Source organism: Nyctereutes procyonoides, unplaced genomic scaffold, assembly GCF_905146905.1.
Source record: "Nyctereutes procyonoides isolate TBG_1078 unplaced genomic scaffold, NYPRO_anot_genome, whole genome shotgun sequence".
Lineage (NCBI taxonomy): Eukaryota > Metazoa > Chordata > Mammalia > Carnivora > Canidae > Nyctereutes > Nyctereutes procyonoides.
The window spans coordinates 1,306,113-1,324,262 of record NW_026575133.1 but is presented as its reverse complement, the minus strand read 5'-3'; the positions used below and the strand labels follow the sequence as shown (position 1 = coordinate 1,324,262).

The 18,150-nt window shown below is 46.8% G+C and overlaps 1 protein-coding gene across 37 annotated transcripts in view; it reads left to right on the top strand.

The window, feature by feature from the left end:
• The window catches only part of SORBS1 (sorbin and SH3 domain containing 1), a 228,200-nt gene that overhangs the window by 195,677 nt on the left and 14,373 nt on the right, over positions 1-18,150 (top strand). For 26 of the 37 annotated variants that reach the window (XM_055346044.1, XM_055346043.1, XM_055346055.1 and 23 more), the window contains 4 exons: positions 2,362-2,408; positions 6,408-6,522; positions 6,670-6,795; positions 8,331-8,522. In XM_055346044.1, coding sequence (XP_055202019.1) covers positions 2,362-2,408; positions 6,408-6,522; positions 6,670-6,795; positions 8,331-8,522 — 480 coding nt within the window. Of the gene's footprint in view, positions 1-2,361; positions 2,409-6,407; positions 6,523-6,669; positions 6,796-8,330; positions 8,523-10,070; positions 10,845-18,150 lie in introns of all 37 variants that reach the window. The other 11 variants (XM_055346028.1, XM_055346046.1, XM_055346026.1 and 8 more) reach the window with 1 other exon arrangement.

Sequence of the window (18,150 nt, the reverse complement as noted above, 5' to 3'; positions counted from 1 at the left end):
CCAAAGCCTCTGGTGATAGATTATCCTTGTTCACACACCTGCCCGCTTGCAAGTGATAGAAAAGAAGAGAACATGCAGGGCACCATAGGGCTGCATAGTTACATGTATAGGTGACACGTGCACACAGAAATGCCACTGGGGTAGAACAGCCTTGGAGAAAAGCAGGCAAACTGCCTGACCCATCCCACCTCCTTTCCAGAGCTGTGATTCTCAAACCTGAGCACTCATCAGGATCTGCCAGGGACTTGTTAAAATACAGATTGCTGGGCCACATCCACAAATGTTGTAATTCTGGGGTGGCACCCAAGGATTGCATTTCTAATTAGTTTCCAGGCGATGTTGATGATGCCAGTTTAGAGACCACACTTGGAGAATCACTGCCCTAGATGCTGAATGACAGACATGGGAAAACAGGAACCACCAAGGCCCAGATGCACATCACCCCTACTGAGTAGAATGTGGTGACCACTAATTCTGTGCAAGACCCTGTGCAGACATGGAAATTAGGGCCCAGCCTGTGCCCTCGGGAAGCTGGGAAACTAGTGGGGGAGGGCACCCTCATGATCTTTGTCTCTACTGGAGCCACGGGTGACATGGGCAGGGAAAGAGGGAGATGCTGCTTTGCACAGACAACGATGACTCATTGTCTCAACAGTGCCATGGAATCAGTGTTTCTTAGCTTTGAGTAACGTATGAATTATGTTTAATGGAAAAAACAATTGTTTTCACCAATCCCCAGTATGGGCCTAAGCCAATTTACAAATTAAGTAGTTGATTTGTGTAAAACTTAACTAATTTAGCCAGTAGGTGATATCCTTTTGACTAAACTCAGTTGCCACTCAAAGTGGGAATATGATGCTGTTTGGTATACATTTTGTAAAGTTCCCACAGCTCTACAGCTGGCTGTCCTTGGGTAACCACCACTTTTTAAAATTTTTTAAAAATTTTTATTTATCTTTTTTTAATATTTATTCATGAGAGGCAGAGAGAGAAGCAGGCTCCATGCAGGGAGCCTGATGTGGGACTCGATCCTGGGACTCCAGGATCAGGCCCTGGGCTGAAGGCAGAGCTCAACCACTGAGCCACCCAGACGTCCCTTTTTTTTTTTAATTACTGTGAAATTTTTGTCCTCACAATGTTGGTTATCTGTCTTTCTCTTGTGAACTTGTCATTTATCACTAATTCCACATCCATTCTTTTTTTATTTACATTTATATATAGAGAGAGAGACAGATGGAGACAAAACATCAACATGAAAATGTAAAAATAAATTCCTGTGGGGAATTCACCACCCTTAAGAAAATCCCTACAAGATCCCAGCTTGAGGAGCCTGCAAAAAGGGGACATATCACTGAGAGGTTTAGGACCTAAAACTAAGCTTGATGGAGCTTTTAAATACCACTCTTCTCTCACTGAGTCTCATCCCCCCCCCCCCCCCCCCGCTCCATTTTGTCCTCTAATGTTGAAGAGGAAGTGTGTGAAATTGGGGAGAAATCACTCAAAGACCTTAACCCACGTCAGGAATTGAAATTTGATCTGAGGGATACTTGAGAGCCTCTGCCAACTTCAAAGCAAGGAAGTGATGGACGGAAGTATTTGAGGAATGTTATTTGTGCTCCTGAGTAATAGTAGATGAAAGTGAAGAGAACATGAAGTCAAAGGAGGCTTTGTGTGTGTGGGAGCTCGAAGTCAGACTTGAGTGTGCTTGTGGAGGGTTCTAGAGGGAGGGTTGGCATGACTTAGTGACAGACTTGAGTAGCTGGAGTCTGAGAAGGACTTCCAGGCCTGGAGTCCAGAAAGAGAGAGCTGCCCCAAAGGAAGGGAAGCTTTAGAGAAAGAGAAGGAAGTCAGGGCTCACTTTGGCTTTTGCGATATCTCATAGACCATGAGAAATTATATGGAGTCAAAGATGACGTGAGAGGTGAATTGGGGTTTCATCCACTTGCGGATCATAATTAAGTCAGTCGAACAGAAGATGTCCCCCCAAAGTAGGCATGTCTGAGAACTTTCTGGCTGACTGGTGTGTGTGCGTGTGCGTGTGTGCGTGTGCACATGCACACATTGTTTTTAATATCCATGATCAGCATTGGGGAGCCAGCCCTTCAGCTTTGGGACTTCTCAAAGCATCTCCTCCCTAAATCTGGCCCTCCTTAGGGATATTCTCATGCATGACATAGTTGATCAAACATTCATCTAATGTTCTGCTGAGATCAGATAAGTGGAATTTTGCCCAGATTTCTACACCAGAATGAACTAGTTAGAGTGAATTTTTCTGCTTTGCTTTCTAGAAGCTTATGAAAATGTGTCCTTTTCATTGTACATAAATTGTGGTTTTAAATTGTCACTGTTTCCTGTGTTTAGATGAGACCTGCTAGAGCCAAGTTTGACTTTAAAGCTCAGACCCTAAAGTAAGTACCACCAATTTGTTTTGTTTTGTTTTTAACTGCCTCTTTGAAGCACAGCTCGCTTGTGAAGAGATGGAGAAAAACAATGATTCAAAACAGTAATTTATAGAGTTTGCTACATGCCAAGCACCATTCAAGTTACTTACATATGGTAACCAATTCAGCTCTCACCAGAACCCTCTGGGGTTGGTGCTGTTATTATCTGCCTCACACTAATGGGGAAACCAAGAGGCTATGGGGTTAAGAAACTTGCCCAAGCTGGTCAGAGATAGAGGCAGGGGATTCAAACCTGGGCAGCCTGGTGCCAGAGTCTGGGCTCCTACCACTGTGCCACCCTGCCACCTCCTATACAGGGACTCAGTTTGCTTGATGAAGTGGTGGCTTGATCTGATCCACTCTTTCTATGGAAGGAACTAGATCCAGGATCTAGGATGATAACTTTATCAGTTTTGCTACAACATCTTATGACATTCAAAATTTGTGGGAACCCACAGGAAACCAGTATGTTCCTCAAGAGGCTAGCTCTGTAAAACATTTCTCAAAAAGAGTCTTCCATCCTAGGAACCACTGCATGCTATGTCTATACTTCCGCATGCCCCTTTCTCCCCAGAGAGACTTTGCTATTGGCATTGTAATGGCTCTAGAAGGCTTTCAATGAAGAAACTTGATTAGCTTGTTTAACCCAGTGTTATCTAAATTTAGATAACCAGGAAACCTTTCTCTTCCATGGAATGAAATTTGGAAAAGCTACCAAAGACTGGGTTCTACAAGGAACCTGCTCACTTCCTATCTAATTATGGATTAAAGTGGACCATGAATTTCTGTTGGTAGCAATAATCAGCCATCCCATTGCCCTGATGAGGAGAAGCCCTACCTCTCCATTCTTGATGATGAGAGGAGAAGCTCTCCATTCATTGGACACTGAGAAATGCCATGATGAGGCAACTCACCCATAATTCTGATCTCCTCTAACACAAAATGAGTGACCAGGCAACAATCTCCAGACGTTGGCACAAGTCTGGCATGTTGGATTTGTTTATAATCACTCCAGTCTCTTAGCTCATCAACTAACAAGAGGCTGCAGCCTAGTGTGCTGGAACGATGGGCTCTAGCATTAAGAAGTCCTGTGTTGGAGTTGTGACTGTGACTACGAACAAGTCACCAACCTCCACCTCAAATTTCCTCATTTGTAAAATGGACATAAAAATGCCACCTTGCAGGGCAGCTGAGGTAATATTTATAAAACATTTTGCATAATGTAGCAAAAGTCAGCATCTCCCCCTACCCCTTCTTTTTAACCAGAGAGAAGATAACAGAGTTACATAAATTAATTTTTAGCCTAATCAAGCAGTACCTTTTCCCTTTCCCCTTTTTTTCTTTGAATTAAGAGAGGTCCACAGAATCATTGAATGGTATTGTGATGATAATATATTTATGTGGGTTTCATTAAAAAGTCTTAGATCAATTTTCTTCTTAGAGCAACTTTGTCAGATATAAGAGGGGAGAAGGCCGATTGAGAGGGAATTGTCACCATTTATCAATAGTGCTAATGAGGGGTGCCTGGGTGGCTCAGTCAGTTAAGAGTCCAACTCTTGATTTCAGCTCAGTCACGATCTCAGGGTCATGAGATCAAGCATATCAGGCTCCGCACTGGATGTGGAGCCTGCTTAAGATTCTCTCTTTCCCTCTCCCTCTGCCCCTCCTACCCAGCACTTTCTCTCTGTCTCTAAAAAAATAAATAAATAAAATAGTGCTAATGCTGGAGAGAAGAGTCCTTCCTCCTAACTCGGTGCTATTATTATCCCTTGCTCCCTCCCAGAAAAGTTAATAAAACTTTTTTTTAAAAAGAGTAAATGACAGATCCATTGACTTGAGTCTTCTAAAAACCTTTAATCACTGGGTTCTACTTTCTCTATAGTGTGTTACTCAAAATAGTGTTCTGTAGGAACACTGGAGTCAACAAAGTTAAACAGGTTTCTTAACCTGCAGGACTTCTCTGAGCCTCTACCATGGTAATATACATGGTGACACTCCAGAAAAATCTGAAGTATATCATATTGGTTCTCGAACCCTGTTACCACCAGACCTTAACATGTGGTTCTCTGGGAGATGGGTATGAGGTCCACAGTGCAGGAAGGATGGCAGCCCCAAGCACCCTATGGCACATCTCCTTTGGCCATGACTGCAGACCTCTCAGCACCCCCACAAGCTGTCCTCCTTGCTTACTTACCAGTGGGGCTGTGACACTCCCACCTGCCTCTACAGCTGCAAGTCACTTAGTGTGGCAGAGTGGGGAGCGTACAAATCTGTAGCAGAGGTGGATATGCTGAGGGCCCTGCACATCCATGTGCCCATGGTTGGGGGGTAAAGAGAGGAGGGAATTCAGAACACCCCCAAGGAGAACTATAGCAAAAAACTGGCCAAAGATATTCTTACAGAGACACATGCCCCAGATCCCCTTCATGGGCCTCCTCAGGCTTAGAATCTTGGCTACCAGTGTGAGACCCACAAAGGCTGCCTTGTTCTTGCACTTAGAACAGTGCTGACTTTGTGTAAAGTCTTCCAGATGTGCCCCCATTGTTTAGCCAGCATCCCGCACATAACCGTGGGACTTCCTGGCACGCTGCAAAGTAGGCACATCCCCTCCAAATTGCAGTGGAGCTTTTCTTTCCATGCTGTTGGTTTGATGCAAATTGAAAAGATCTAGGTCAGTTTTTTTTAAATAATTTTACTTATTTGAGAAAGAGAAAGAATGTGTGCACACACAAGCAAGGGGAATGGCGGAGAGGGAGAGGGAGAAGTAGGCTCCCCGCTGAACAGGGAGCCCAAAGCTGGGCTCAGTCCCAGGACCCTGGGATCATGACCTGAGCCCAAGGCAGCCACTTAATCGACTGAACCACCCCGACGCCCCTAGGTCTTTTTTTGTTTGTTTGTTTTTTTAAATTCAAAAAACTTTTCAAGGTACAATTGTTATCTTCCTTTTAAGTTTCTATTTTGCTTATAATTTATCTTTTTAATCTTTCTTTTTTAAAAAAGGAGCCCTGGTTAGAGGTTAACAGCATCATTATTAAGGCAAACAAAGGGATGGAAGGAGATGGAAAAGCTGCAAAAATACGTGAAGAATATTTTAAGGAAAATCCATTTTTCTTTCCAAGGTTCCTTTCCCATGTTGAGGGGGATGTAATGAATTAACACTTACTGAGTACTAACCCTCTAATCACAGACACTGTGCTAGGTGTTTGTTTTGTTTTGTTTTGTTTTGTTTTGTTTTGTTTTGTTTGTGCTAGGTGTTTTACTTGCAGTTTGTTAAATTTTTTTCAACAACTTTGAGTTAGCTCTTATATTCAGATAAAGTATCTCAGAGAGATCAAGTATCTCACCCGACATCTCAGAGCTAGTAAATGTTATACCTGGCCTTTAAGCCCAGATCTGCCTGATTTTAGAGCCTTTTGACTACATGATGTAGATAAATGGATGGATGCAGGGTGATGTGGAGGGTGGAGGGTGGATGGCTGGCTGGCAGATGGAACAATATAAGGATGTCAGTATATCACAAGTAATTTGAGGGTAATTTCAAAGAGGGCATAGAAGGAGGGTAGTGAAGGCAGTGAAAGTATCCACAAGGAAACATTTGTCATCGTTCCCTGGACATCAGCTGAGTCTGCTGGGTGCATTGTTATGTGTTGCATTAACATTCTGGCAGCAGACAGCATTCACAAAAAAATACATTGAGAAAACCCCAACAAACCCATAAGGCCTGTGAGCACTTTGGAGTGGGGAGTCCCTTTGAAAGTTAACATCCGTCCCACAGAAGACTGGAAAGATGCCAAAGGAGATGTAACTTCCTGAAGAGCGGGCTCCACACTTCCAAACATGGAGCCCTCTCTCCTATCATTTGTCCCCTCTGACCTCACTCCGAGTCTCCTTTCGCCAAAAAATGGAGTGTCTTCAACTTACCCATTTTGAAAGCTCTGCTAAAATGCCTCCACCCTCTTTTGACAGGGAGCTTCCACTGCAGAAGGGGGACATCGTTTACATCTACAAGCAGATTGATCAGAACTGGTACGAAGGCGAGCACCACGGCCGGGTGGGCATCTTCCCGCGCACCTACATCGAGGTACTGTAGCTCCTCCTGTTCCCATGGGACAGCCCGCTCACGCCCGAAGCACCACTCATGTCCCAAGAGCCTGGGTCTCGTAGCCTCCCTTCCTCTCATCCCCTCACTTCCTTCTCTTTGCCTTTTCTGCCTCTCGCCCTTCCTCAGCTCCTTCCTCCTGCTGAGAAGGCTCAGCCCAAGAAGTTGGCTCCGGTGCAGGTGTTGGATTATGGAGAAGCTGTTGCCAAGTTCAATTTTAATGGTGATACGCAAGTAGAAATGTCCTTCAGAAAGGTAAGCACCCTCTCTTCCTGGCCCCTGGGGCTCCATTGGATGGCCCTGTTGTTGTGGGGAAGTGGCATTACCACGATGTACTAGTCTGGTGGCACTGTTGGAGGGCCTACGAGATGTGCCCCACTGAGGATTGCATTACAGGCAAGTGGAGAATCTTCCGAGGTGAGATATTTAAAAAATAAACCCTAGGCTTAGTCAGGGTTTAATTACATTAAGTTCACTGACTAGAGGCAGTATTTCTGGAGTCTCAGACCTCTTCAGCCAACATTTATTGAGCATCCAAAGATGTGATAAGTGTTCGTGACTAGGTTTTATGACATATTAATATGGCCTACTGGAAAAGAGCAAGTCCTTTGATGACAGGAGAAGTTTGAAAAACTTTGGAGGCAAAAGTCACAGGTTATCAACCATGCAGCTTTTGGGGAGTTAAAGAATTTTTCCAAACCACTGTTTGCTCATATGTAAAAAGAAGACAAATGGCCTTCCCCTAGAGCTGTATTAAGAGATTAAGTGAAACCACATCTGTGAACCCCACAGCATGGCGCATGGCATCCAGTCAGTACTCAGCGAACAGGCCTTGCCAGAGTTCTCATCATTGCCCACAAGTAGCTCACCGTGCTCGTTTTGCATACTAGTCAGGTGTGCAGGGATGCCATTCTTCCGTGGGACCAGACGCTCTCTTCTCGTGTCAAAACTCTCTGGCTTGCTAAAGTTATTAGTCACTAATTTTAGTGAGGATTTAGGGAAATGAACACCTGCCTTAGAAAAAAATGAACTACCTGATGGAAGAGAGAAGCCCTGGAAGTACCCTCAGTGCCCACTATCAGGAGACCAGGAATTAAGTCATTAGATGTGTGTACAATAGAATAGCCTGCAGTGGGCCATGACGCTGTTGCTGCAATAGCATTAAAAATGTAGAATTCTATTTCTTGACAAAGAAGGAAGTTCACTCTACATTATAAAGTATGAAAAAGAAGGTTGGAAAAGGGGGATGCAGTGCATACTCAGTTTTCATAAGAAAAAAAAATGTGCAAGTCTAATTCACTTGCCCAGAATTCAATCTAGGAAATACACACATCAAAATCTTAACTGTGGTTACCCCGAGTGACAACCTTATGGGTAGTATTTGTTTTCTGCTTAATGTTTGTGTTTTAACATTTTTATAGCAGAAAAGATAAAGTTCTAAAAAGGAAGAAAAAACGATAACCCTCAAAACCTTTGCTTTAGCGAAATTGGAAATCAGTTTTGTGATGGATGAGGCAAAAACCCTACCCTTGGCTGTTAGCTTGGGGGGGATGAATCTGACTTACTCCTGTGCTGCAATATTTAAAGACTAAGCTTGACTTCCCAGCTTCCAGGTAGCTCTCCTGCTGTTAGCATCTCCATCTCAGCAATACTAATCTTATCCGGGTCTAGCAAAGAAGGTTTTTCTGAACAAACGTGATAAATAATGAAGGATAGCATAGGGTGAGGTAAGGCCCTCAGACATGCCAAAGCACGAGGGATCAAGGACTCTTGTCTCCCATGTCTTGTAGGGTGAGAGGATCACACTGCTCCGACAAGTGGACGAGAACTGGTATGAAGGGAGGATCCCAGGGACATCCCGACAAGGCATCTTCCCTATCACCTATGTGGACGTAATCAAGCGGCCACTGGTGAAAAACCCCGTGGATTACATTGACTTGCCTCTCTCCTCCCCAAGTCGTAGTGCCACCGCGAGCCCACAGGTACCTAAGCTTCTCGACACCAGTTTTCATGCTCCTCACGACAAATCCACAGTGCTGATGGCACACAGCCCCTCTGGGTGCTTCTTCAGCACTGTGGTTAAGAACCATCTGCAGTAGTGCAGAATATACACACCAGGGTTTGTTTTCATGTGTACAAATGACATTTTTTGAGAATTTGGGAGGGAGAACTATTATCTTTGGGAAAAGAAAGAGCTTAAGGTGATTGTTCTGGGGATAAGATGATTAGGGCAAAAGAAATGAGACTTTATCAGTTGGTCCAACACTCTGTGTGGGAGCATCCTACCTTGGGTGAAGCTGGTTGTCTGGGGACCACCAGGGTCCCAAACATACAATGACCCAGTGTGGTTCTCTTCATCATCTCATTAGTCAAGGCTGGCCTGCAGAAGGCAAAGATTGAGAGAATGTCATGTTCTCATCCTCACACTTATAGACCACATCTGGAGTATTCTTTGCAAGCAAGAACCAGACTATGAAGAAAGGTATAGCATCTCCATCTACACTGGGCCAAAAGGAAGTAGACTTATAGGCATACTAAGATGTTCCTAAGATGTTTGCATCCCTAAACATTAATTATGAACAAACTTGTTTTAAAAAATACAAATTTTTCCAAACTTATCCCCAAAGCCAAGAAAGAATTAGGACGTTGGGTTCAGAAGAGGTATGGTGGGGTGATTTCCTGTGAAGGACACTAAGCATACCACCCTGGTAAGTTGTAGGGAGAATGGCCAGAGGAGTGAGAGCAGGACCTGGACCCAGGATGACACTTGGATGGTGCCTCTTTTCTGCCATCCTTTCATTATTTCCTCCCTCTTCCACCTGCGCATCACTGACCCCAGGGATGGTTCTTGGCAGAAAGCATTAGACGGGCTAGCTCAGGGCTTCCTACACAGCGAGATCCGTCTTGTGAGATCTCATGGAGAGAGGGCGTGGGGTCGGTGCAGGTCATTCTGCTTTGTAGTAAGAAGAGGAACTCAGCGAGATTTTTTGCTTCACTGTAGCCAAGTACAACTCTAAAACAAGAGGACTCCACTGCTCGTACCCCTCTCTGGAAGGCTCTTTGCTGAGAACTCTAGAGAAAATAAAAGCCCAAAAAAGGGGCAGGGCAGTGGCAGGGCACCTTTTTTCCCTTTGTGGTTGCTGGTCAGGGCTTCTTCGGTTGCAGAAGTGGTTGGGTGAGGTGGGGTAGAAAGCTTTGAATGATCCCTCTGAAAGTGTGATTCTGCAAACCGGGCCGGTGCCATCTGTAACCTCCCTGATGCGCCCCTTTCTCCCATCTCCAGACCCCTGCTTCACCCCTCCTTTACCACCTGCACACACCATGCACCCACACACATGCACCCACATCCCACTTTCTCTCCAATCTAACCAAACGATTTCATTTTTGGGGCACCAGAGTGTCCTCGTCCTTTGCATTCCATTCCTCTTTTTGTACATCCCTTGTGATTATTTTCCTCTTTTCTTCTTTATGCTGACACTTGTACCTTTTGCTTCTTTCTTTGTTTTCCTCTCTCTCCTTTTCTTTTTAAGTTTGCCAGTCACAGCAAGCTCTTCATGCCAGCCCCCTCATCTCTGCCCCATCCCCACCGAGCCCTGTCCCCCGAGATGCACGCTGTCACCTCTGAGTGGATCTCCCTGACTGTTGGGGTTCCAGGCAGGCGACCTCTGGCTCTGACGCCACCTCTGCCTCCACTGCCGGAGACTTCTGTCTGTGACACTGACCACCTCGCCTCGTGGGCGAGGCCCGGTTCCTCTCTCTCTCTCAGCCTTCCCCATTCAAGCTGGCCAGACCGTTCCGTCCCTCGCTCCATGGCTTCCCCACTGGCCCTGCCTCCCCCACACAAAGCCTCCTCCTTGGCGCCTGGTGCCCCGGCCTCCCTTCATGTCAACGGGGACAGTGGTGTCCACGTGCCACCCCCGGGTGTCCGCCAGGATAGCTTCTCGCAGCTGCTGCCGGGGAGCTCTGATAGGGTCATCTCGGAGCTCAGCAACGCCTTTAGCAGCCAGGGTAAGCGGCAGCCGAGGCGAGAAGAGCGCGGACAGTGTGACAGGAGAGCAGAGCGGGAGGCAGGTGAGAGATGGCCCGGAGCACCCAAGATCTCTAAGAAGAGCTGCTTGAGACCTTCAGACGTGGTCAGGTGCCTGAGCACGGAACAGAGACTCCCAGATCTCCACACCCCCGAGGAGAGCCGGCCCAGCAAGCCCCTGGGTAGCCCTTTTCCGGGAAGGGAGGCTGAGCAGACAGAGCTGCATAGAGGTGGCGAGCAGGCTGAGAGGAGGGCCACTCGGAGTGCTGTGAGCCAGGTAGGCCTGCAGCATGACCACGTGTGCCTTGGCATCTCAGTTGGCAGGGTGGGCTGAATGTCTTGCCCGTGGCCCATCTACCACGGCCCAGTGGATGCCGGTGAGAGCCCTTTGCTTGTCTTGGGGGCAGAAATATTACCCAGGAGGGAACGGAGGGGTCCTCGGTTGAGGTGTCAGGCTGGGGACAGTTGGAGGCAAATGACAGTCTGCACTCTGGCCTCTGGAGGGGATTCTGGAGTCGCTCCCACTTTGGGTGCCTCCTGGCCTAGTGCAAAAGCCCCATGGGAAGGAAGGCCTTCCTCATGCCCATTCATGCCTTGGAGACTTTCATCCATTTGCTCTAACACAGCTGAGAACACCAGGCTTCAGTCTGGCTCCGTGTGGCTTGGTTTTGTGTGAGATGCACTTTGTTTCCGTAACCCATGGCGCTCTGCCAGTGTTCGGCTGTCAGGTCTTTGTCCTGTCTCGTGTTCGTGTGGGAGCACAGGGCTTTTGTTCACTGATGAACAAATGCATTTTGGTCCTAAGGAGGTGCATGCAGGCCCCGTGCTGGGGCCCTGGCAGGTATAGAGTCCTTGAATGGGCACACCAGGTTTTTGGGTAACTCTCCCATTTTCTCTCTAGGTCAGCTACCAAGATCTCAAGGACCCAAGTGGCCTTAGGGTGTTTTGAAGGCTGAAAAACTGGGGATGGGGATGAGGATGAACTTGGCAATTAGAGCATGATTCTAATTTTGGCTATGCTGTTTAATACCCCTAAAGTCAAAGACTTTGGGCAGCTTCTCCAAAGTAGCTAGGGTTGAGTGCCTGTTCACCTCTTACCATCTATACAGAGAGCTACTTCCCCTCTCTGAGCCTCATCTGTAAAACAGAGATGATAACCTGCCTCACGGTGTGGTTGAGAGGATTCCACGAATCCACAGTTCCATGTGTATGAACTGCCAAGGGCAGGCACTGGGAACAGAACGTGGTCAGCACTTTGGAAGCTCTCCATTTTGGGTGATCTAGAACTGCTTCTGGCACTGAAAACATTCTAGAATGCCTTTAGTGTCAGATGGAATTCTTGAAGAAGTCTCATTTGTCATTTACCGTGTACAATGCCCACAGTAGACTATACTTGATCCTCAGACCCACAACCTTAGTTTTTCTCTAAAGTTTCATTTAGCCACTTGGCAGATATTTATTTGAGACCTGTAGACACCACTCTGTATCAGGGCAGGGTTACCAGGGTCAGTGCCTTCTCGCTGGAACACAGACACAGCAGCAGTATGACTGCAGTATCAGAGATTTGCTGAAGGCCACAGGGCCACAGAAGCTAGAGACACAGACGAGGTCAGACATCCAGCTCCAGCCTAATGGTTGGGAGCAGAAGGTTGCTCCCCACAGGAAGAGCAGTGTGGGATAGTGATAAGTAATCAGACTGCGAGCCATGGTTTTTTATGTGCAAAGTAGGAGTGGAGTGAAAGCGGTCTGTCTCTCCTTCATCGGGTAATTGTAAGGATTAAAAGAGGTAAGTGTGGTGCCTGGCATATGGGAAGGCTCCATAAAGTAGATGGTTTCCCAGCTCTGAGCGTGGGGCCGAGGGGCAATAGCAGAACCTGGGGAAGGCCTTGCCTGGTCCCAGAAGAAAAGAATGTGTCCAGTTAAGCAAAGAAGAGTTGGTTGTAGAGAGATGGTGAAGGGGCTAGTTGAAAAGAATTCAATGTCTCTGACACGGAACCAGTTCCGTAACCATTCTAAGTCAGCCCACAGTGCCTGGAGACCTCGTTATCATCAGCCATGAGTCATCAGCACAGCCTGATTCCAGGACCCAGCGTGTACAGGAAGTGCGCATAGGCCCGGAGCTCCGGGCGAGCTTAGAGGTATATACTTTCCACTTCCTAACAGAGGATGGAGGGGCAGTGGGGGGAGGTAGCCGGCAACATGGAAAGACAGGCCTGTTCAAAATTGGTTTTCCTTTCTTGGTGGGCCTCCAGAACTCAAGTGTACCACTTCCTGTCCCCTCCCTTCCTGCTGCTCTCCCAGCGCCAGCCCTTTCTCTGTGGGTGTGCCTAGCCCTGGCCCTGGTCTTGCTCCCTGGTGAGAGCTGGAAGGTTGTGTGGAAGGGACCCCTGCCCCATGTCTCCCGCCCAAGCCCTTTACTTTCCCCTCCTGTGACTGGGAATAGGAGCCAGCCACTCACAAAAGGGGGACCTGCAGAAGCCCCCTGCCCCTTGAATGACGGAGCTAATAATGACGGGAAGGACTACAGGGACAGCTGTTCTTTGGTGGCCTGTCAGCTTGCCGTGGCCTCAGGCTGTATCACGTATTTGGGCAAATACATTCCAAACCAGCGTGTCTGATCAGGAAGCCTGCCAGTCACCCTTCTCCTTGCTGTGGCGAACTGAAGTTCAATTTTAGCTGTTAGGAAGCTAGGTTGAACGACCAGTAGGTAGAGGGAATTTAGCTGAGTAAATGAAAAGACATTCTGAAATGCTATGATCATTCTTCCATGCTAACATGGGTGTCATGTGATCTGGCTATTTAGACAGCAAGCCAGCTGCACCTTCCAGAACCTCCCTGCTGGTTTGCCTTGGATCATTCCCACCTGTCCTTCACTTCTCCACTTAGATGTTACTTCTTCCGGGAAGCCTCTCCTGCCAGCTTCCCCCTGCCCCTGCAGGACTGGATTAAGTACTCCAACTTTGTGCTTCCATGTCCCCTGCACCTGACTTGGGGGCAGGTGGGAGCACTTCTCAGCTCTATTGTCTTCTTACCTCTGCTTGTCTGTGTGGCCATTAGAGTGTTAGCATCCTAAGGTCAGGGACCATGACCCCTGATATATGGAAGGTACTCATAAATATTGGTTGAGTGAAAAAAAAAATTAAAAAGTGATCCCAATTAAAGCTATGTATGCTCTCCATTGTGGGGGGAGGGGATACGATATATTCACAAATAATTATAATGCAGACAGAGTCCAATAGTTCACTCTGGAAGTTCAAGATGAAGAGAAATAATAAGTGACATAGAAGATGGCAGTCTGGTAGACTTTGTAAGAAATGTAAAAAAAAAAAAAAAAAAAGAAATGTAACATTTGACATGGGGCTTAAAGCACAGGGAGATTTCTAATCGAACAGCATGAGGGTATCATTTAAGGCAAACCAGTAACCCAGCCAAGACCCACAGGTGGGAACGCGAAAGGGAGTGTGGGGAATCATGAGCTTTGGGTGAGGCTTAGGGTGTCCACAGGTGGGTAGAAGGGGAGAATCTGGGAGCAGAGCTGGGAAGGGCTTCTTGGTACGGCACGTAGACACTCACCAGCCTCTCCTAACACTGACCAGTCCCCTTCCTCACAGTCACGTGCCCCTGGTGAATCACTTGTCAGACATCCCTGTTCGGTGCTAAGTCCCTGCATAGCTGTTTCCTTCCCCCTTCATTACCTGTCCAGACCCACCCTGGCTACCTCCAACTCTCTGCAGATGTATGAACACTTGTGAAAAGGTCTGGCTTTTCACTCCTTTGTAGACTCCCAAACTGAAACGACATTGGGTCAGTTGCTCATGTGTTTCAGTGGGTATTCTTTAGACAGTGGAAGGCATGAATAATGTACAGGGGATGTTTAGAGGAACCACGATATAGTGGGGAGAGCACTGTGTTGGAAGTCAGGACCCCAGGCTCTGGCCCAGCTCTGCTGTTGGCCTGCCATGTGTCTTTGGATGAATCACTTCCCTTCTCTGGGAGCTTTCTCATCCATAAACAAAAGATGTAGACAAGGGAATTAACGGTCTTTTTAGCATTGGTGTTCTATGATTAGCTAAAAATCCCATATGAATAACAGGAAAAAAAAAAGGACAAATACAAAATTTTAAGTAAGGGGTTTACTGAAGACCTTTAGGCCTTCACAACAGAAAAATGAAAAGTTTTCCCCTTGGTTTGGGGAGTGTAATAGGACAAAAACACATACAAAATGCCCAAGAGTTCAGAATTATCAACAGAATCCTTGGATTTAAAAAAAAAAAAAAAAAGAATTCTTGGATTCTGTTGGGCATCATTTTGGCCAAGAAGATTTAGGGTGATCAGGACAGTGAAGGGGAAGATCATCTTACAAATCTCAGTCATTAGCATCATCATCAACTTACTGAGCTTTCCCAAGAGAGAGGCACTGTTTGCTGACTGGCATCCAGCCTTGGTTTTTAAGAGTTCCTAAAATTGGCATGGGAGATCTCATAGAATATCTGAATTAAAAAGAATCTTTGCAGATCATCTACTCCAGTGACTCATAGCCTTTTCTGGATCACAGAACCTTTGAGAATCTGAGGTCAGCTGAGGACTCTAGGCCAGTAGTTTGGGGACGACAACAAGGGTAGCACACACCCAATTTTGCATCAAGTTTCAGGAGATCCACTCCTGAGTCCATCTGAGAGCTTCCCAGGAGTCTGCGCCCCCTAGGTCAAGAGCCCCCAGCCTATTCTACTCTCATGATGAGATGAGAATAGTGACAAAACTTTTGTAGTATTTGTTTGGGTTCTAAAGGGAAGGAAGCACAATCAACAATAAAATCAGGGCAGCTCCGGTGGTGCAGCGGTTTGGTGCCGCCTGCAGCCTGGGGTGTGATCCTGGAGACCCGGGATCCAGTCCCACATCAGGCTCCCTGCATGGAGCCTGCTTCTCCCTTTGTCTGTGTCTCTGCGCGCCTCTCTCTCTCTCTCTCTCTCTCTCTCTCTCTCAATAAATTTTTAAAAAAATCCTTATGAATGAATGAATAAATGAATAAATAAAATAAAATAAAATCAGTATTCAGGAAAGCCGTATATCCTCAAAGCATCTGAGAAGCACCAGAACAAACTACTGCATACCCGTAGAGAAAGATACTCAGGTGATGACAGAAACTGGCTTTGGGAGATTCAGAGGGAATATGCCTATGTGGAAGCTAGCTTTGTTCCCAAAAATATCAGCACAAAGACAGAGGCCTGCTCTGGGCATGGAAATTAGAAATAGAAGGGAAAACATGTGATGCAAGTTACAAGAACAAAAAGGAAATAAAAAGAGGTAAGATACCCAACTAAAAATGGGAAACATTTTCCTTTGACTCACTCAGAAGGGAAATCTCTAAATATGTACAGAGAGTGTTTAACAATTTACAGGATGGGGAGAGGGGTTGGCTACAGTTACAGAAATAACCAGCGGGTATTCTCTCAACACTTGACGTACGGAAATAAGAGTTAAAGTTGGAAGTATCCACCCCTAAAAAGGTGTTAGGAGCAATGGTAGGTACCCAGAGCAACCTTGGTGCCAGCTACAAAGTACTTCCTGAGATGACCTCCTTCCTGATCAGTGACCCCTCCAGCTACTCTGATGTGTCCTTCAAGTACCACACAAGCACAGAGAATCAGGGTATAGTGGGACACAGGACTTGGGGTCTGAGAGCCCAGGGTTCACATCCTGGCTCTTCAGTTCCCAACTCAGACATGTTGGGTCTTAGTTTTGTAAGGTGAGATAAATGTGGACCACCTTGTTGACTTACGAGGATGAAATTAGAGAACATGGAGGCAAACACATCCAGCACAGAGCGTGTCACTGGGACTCAAAAAATACCTGTTGTGTGATATCCAGGTAATGGGGCAAAGCAGCGGAGGCAGTTTGCTTTATCCTCTTTACCCCATCCCACCTAGGAGGAGATAGGGGTGGGGGGGGGGGAGAAGAAAGTAGAAGAGGGAAGAATCCCTCCACTTTATGTGACACAAATCCAGAATCTAGAAAACTGTGAATTTGCCTTCTGTAGACGTAGTGCTTCTTCCTGTTCTCTCTCACCTTGAGTATGAAGGCATCCTTTTGGAAAGATTTCGGCTTCTTCATCTTTGGATATATGTTTGCCATTCCTTGTGTGGTTACTTTAGGGGAGGAAGCAGACCACACGCTACAGACCATGACAAGAAGGCTGAGCGTCTGAGTTTAGTGTTGCAATCAGATTCAAGTTACAACAAAGGCATATGTTCTCTGTGGAGTGGTTGGCAAGGGGATTGTGTCTGGGCTAGGTGGGGAACACGTGAAGCAATTGGTTGTAATTTATTTTAGGGGTAATCTGGGATCTTTTTCTTAAGCTCAGGGAGAAGTTGGAGGGGTCCTGTTTTGAGGGTCCTATGGAAGTATTCTAGAGCCGAAAGCCAGGAGCCCGAATCGTTCAGGCCTCCAGCTCCTCTGGCTGAGTTTGCCTATGGTGTTCCAGGAGCTGCGACTCTGCTGCCATCAGGGCAACCACTCCCCTCCCCCACCTCTGTCCACATCTGGAGGCTGCAGTCAGAGGCCCTCTTCCCAGTCCTCAGTGGGCCTCGAGTGAAGTGCCTCCATTCTTTTTTTTTTTTTTTAAGTGCCTCCATTCTTAAGCCAGGTCAGCCCCACCCCCCACCTTGGTTCTCAATTCACAGGGACGCATGCACTCTGACCCATATGTTAGAACCTTGGAGCCAAAAAGGATATTTACATAACTCATGTCCAATCCTCTTGTTTTACTAAGAATTTGAAATCCAGAGAAATTAAGCATTTTACTCGAAAGACAATGAATTAGTATCATAGCCTGGCCTGGACCTCAGATTTCCTTGCACCCAGTCTGATCTCCCCTGGGATACCAGCGGAGGTCCCCAGAAAGAGGGATGGGGTGGGCTCTGAGCAGATGACAAGATAGGGGTGTGCGGTGGGTTGAGGAATGCCAGGTCTGAGCAACTTGGGGTGGGGGCATTAAGAGGGCAGAAGGGACCTGTGATGTTTCCCGGGGTGTGGGCCACACTGAGGTTGAGTTCCTTAATCTTGTTCACATCTCCAGGACTTCCTGCTGTTCTTTACACTGGATGGTTTATTTGGAGTTTCAAGGCTTTGGCGCACGCCCAAAGCTGGGACAGAATGCGTACTAACTCCTTGGTAGCACCAGGTGTTTTGCGGATCCAGAGGGATGAATAGGGGGATCCCTGGGTGGCTCAACAGTTTGGCGCCTGCCTTCGGTCCGGGGCATGATTCTGGAGTCCGGGGATCGAGTCCCGTGTCGGACTTCCTGCATGAAGCCTGCTTCTACCTCTGCCTGTGTCTCTGCCTCTCTCCCTCCCTCTCTCTCTCTCCCCCCACCCCCGTCTCTCATGAAAAAATGAATAAAATCTTTAAAAAAAAAAAAAAGAAAGAAAGAAAGAAAGAAAACAGGGATGAATAGTCCCAGGAAGGCCAATGTGGAATTCTGGGGGGGGTCTTCTGTGAACTGAACATAGAAGGGCAGCAGCCCAAGGATACAAGCAGGATTGCTTGCTCGGGGGGAATAAAACAAGCACTGCAGTCCAAGGGGG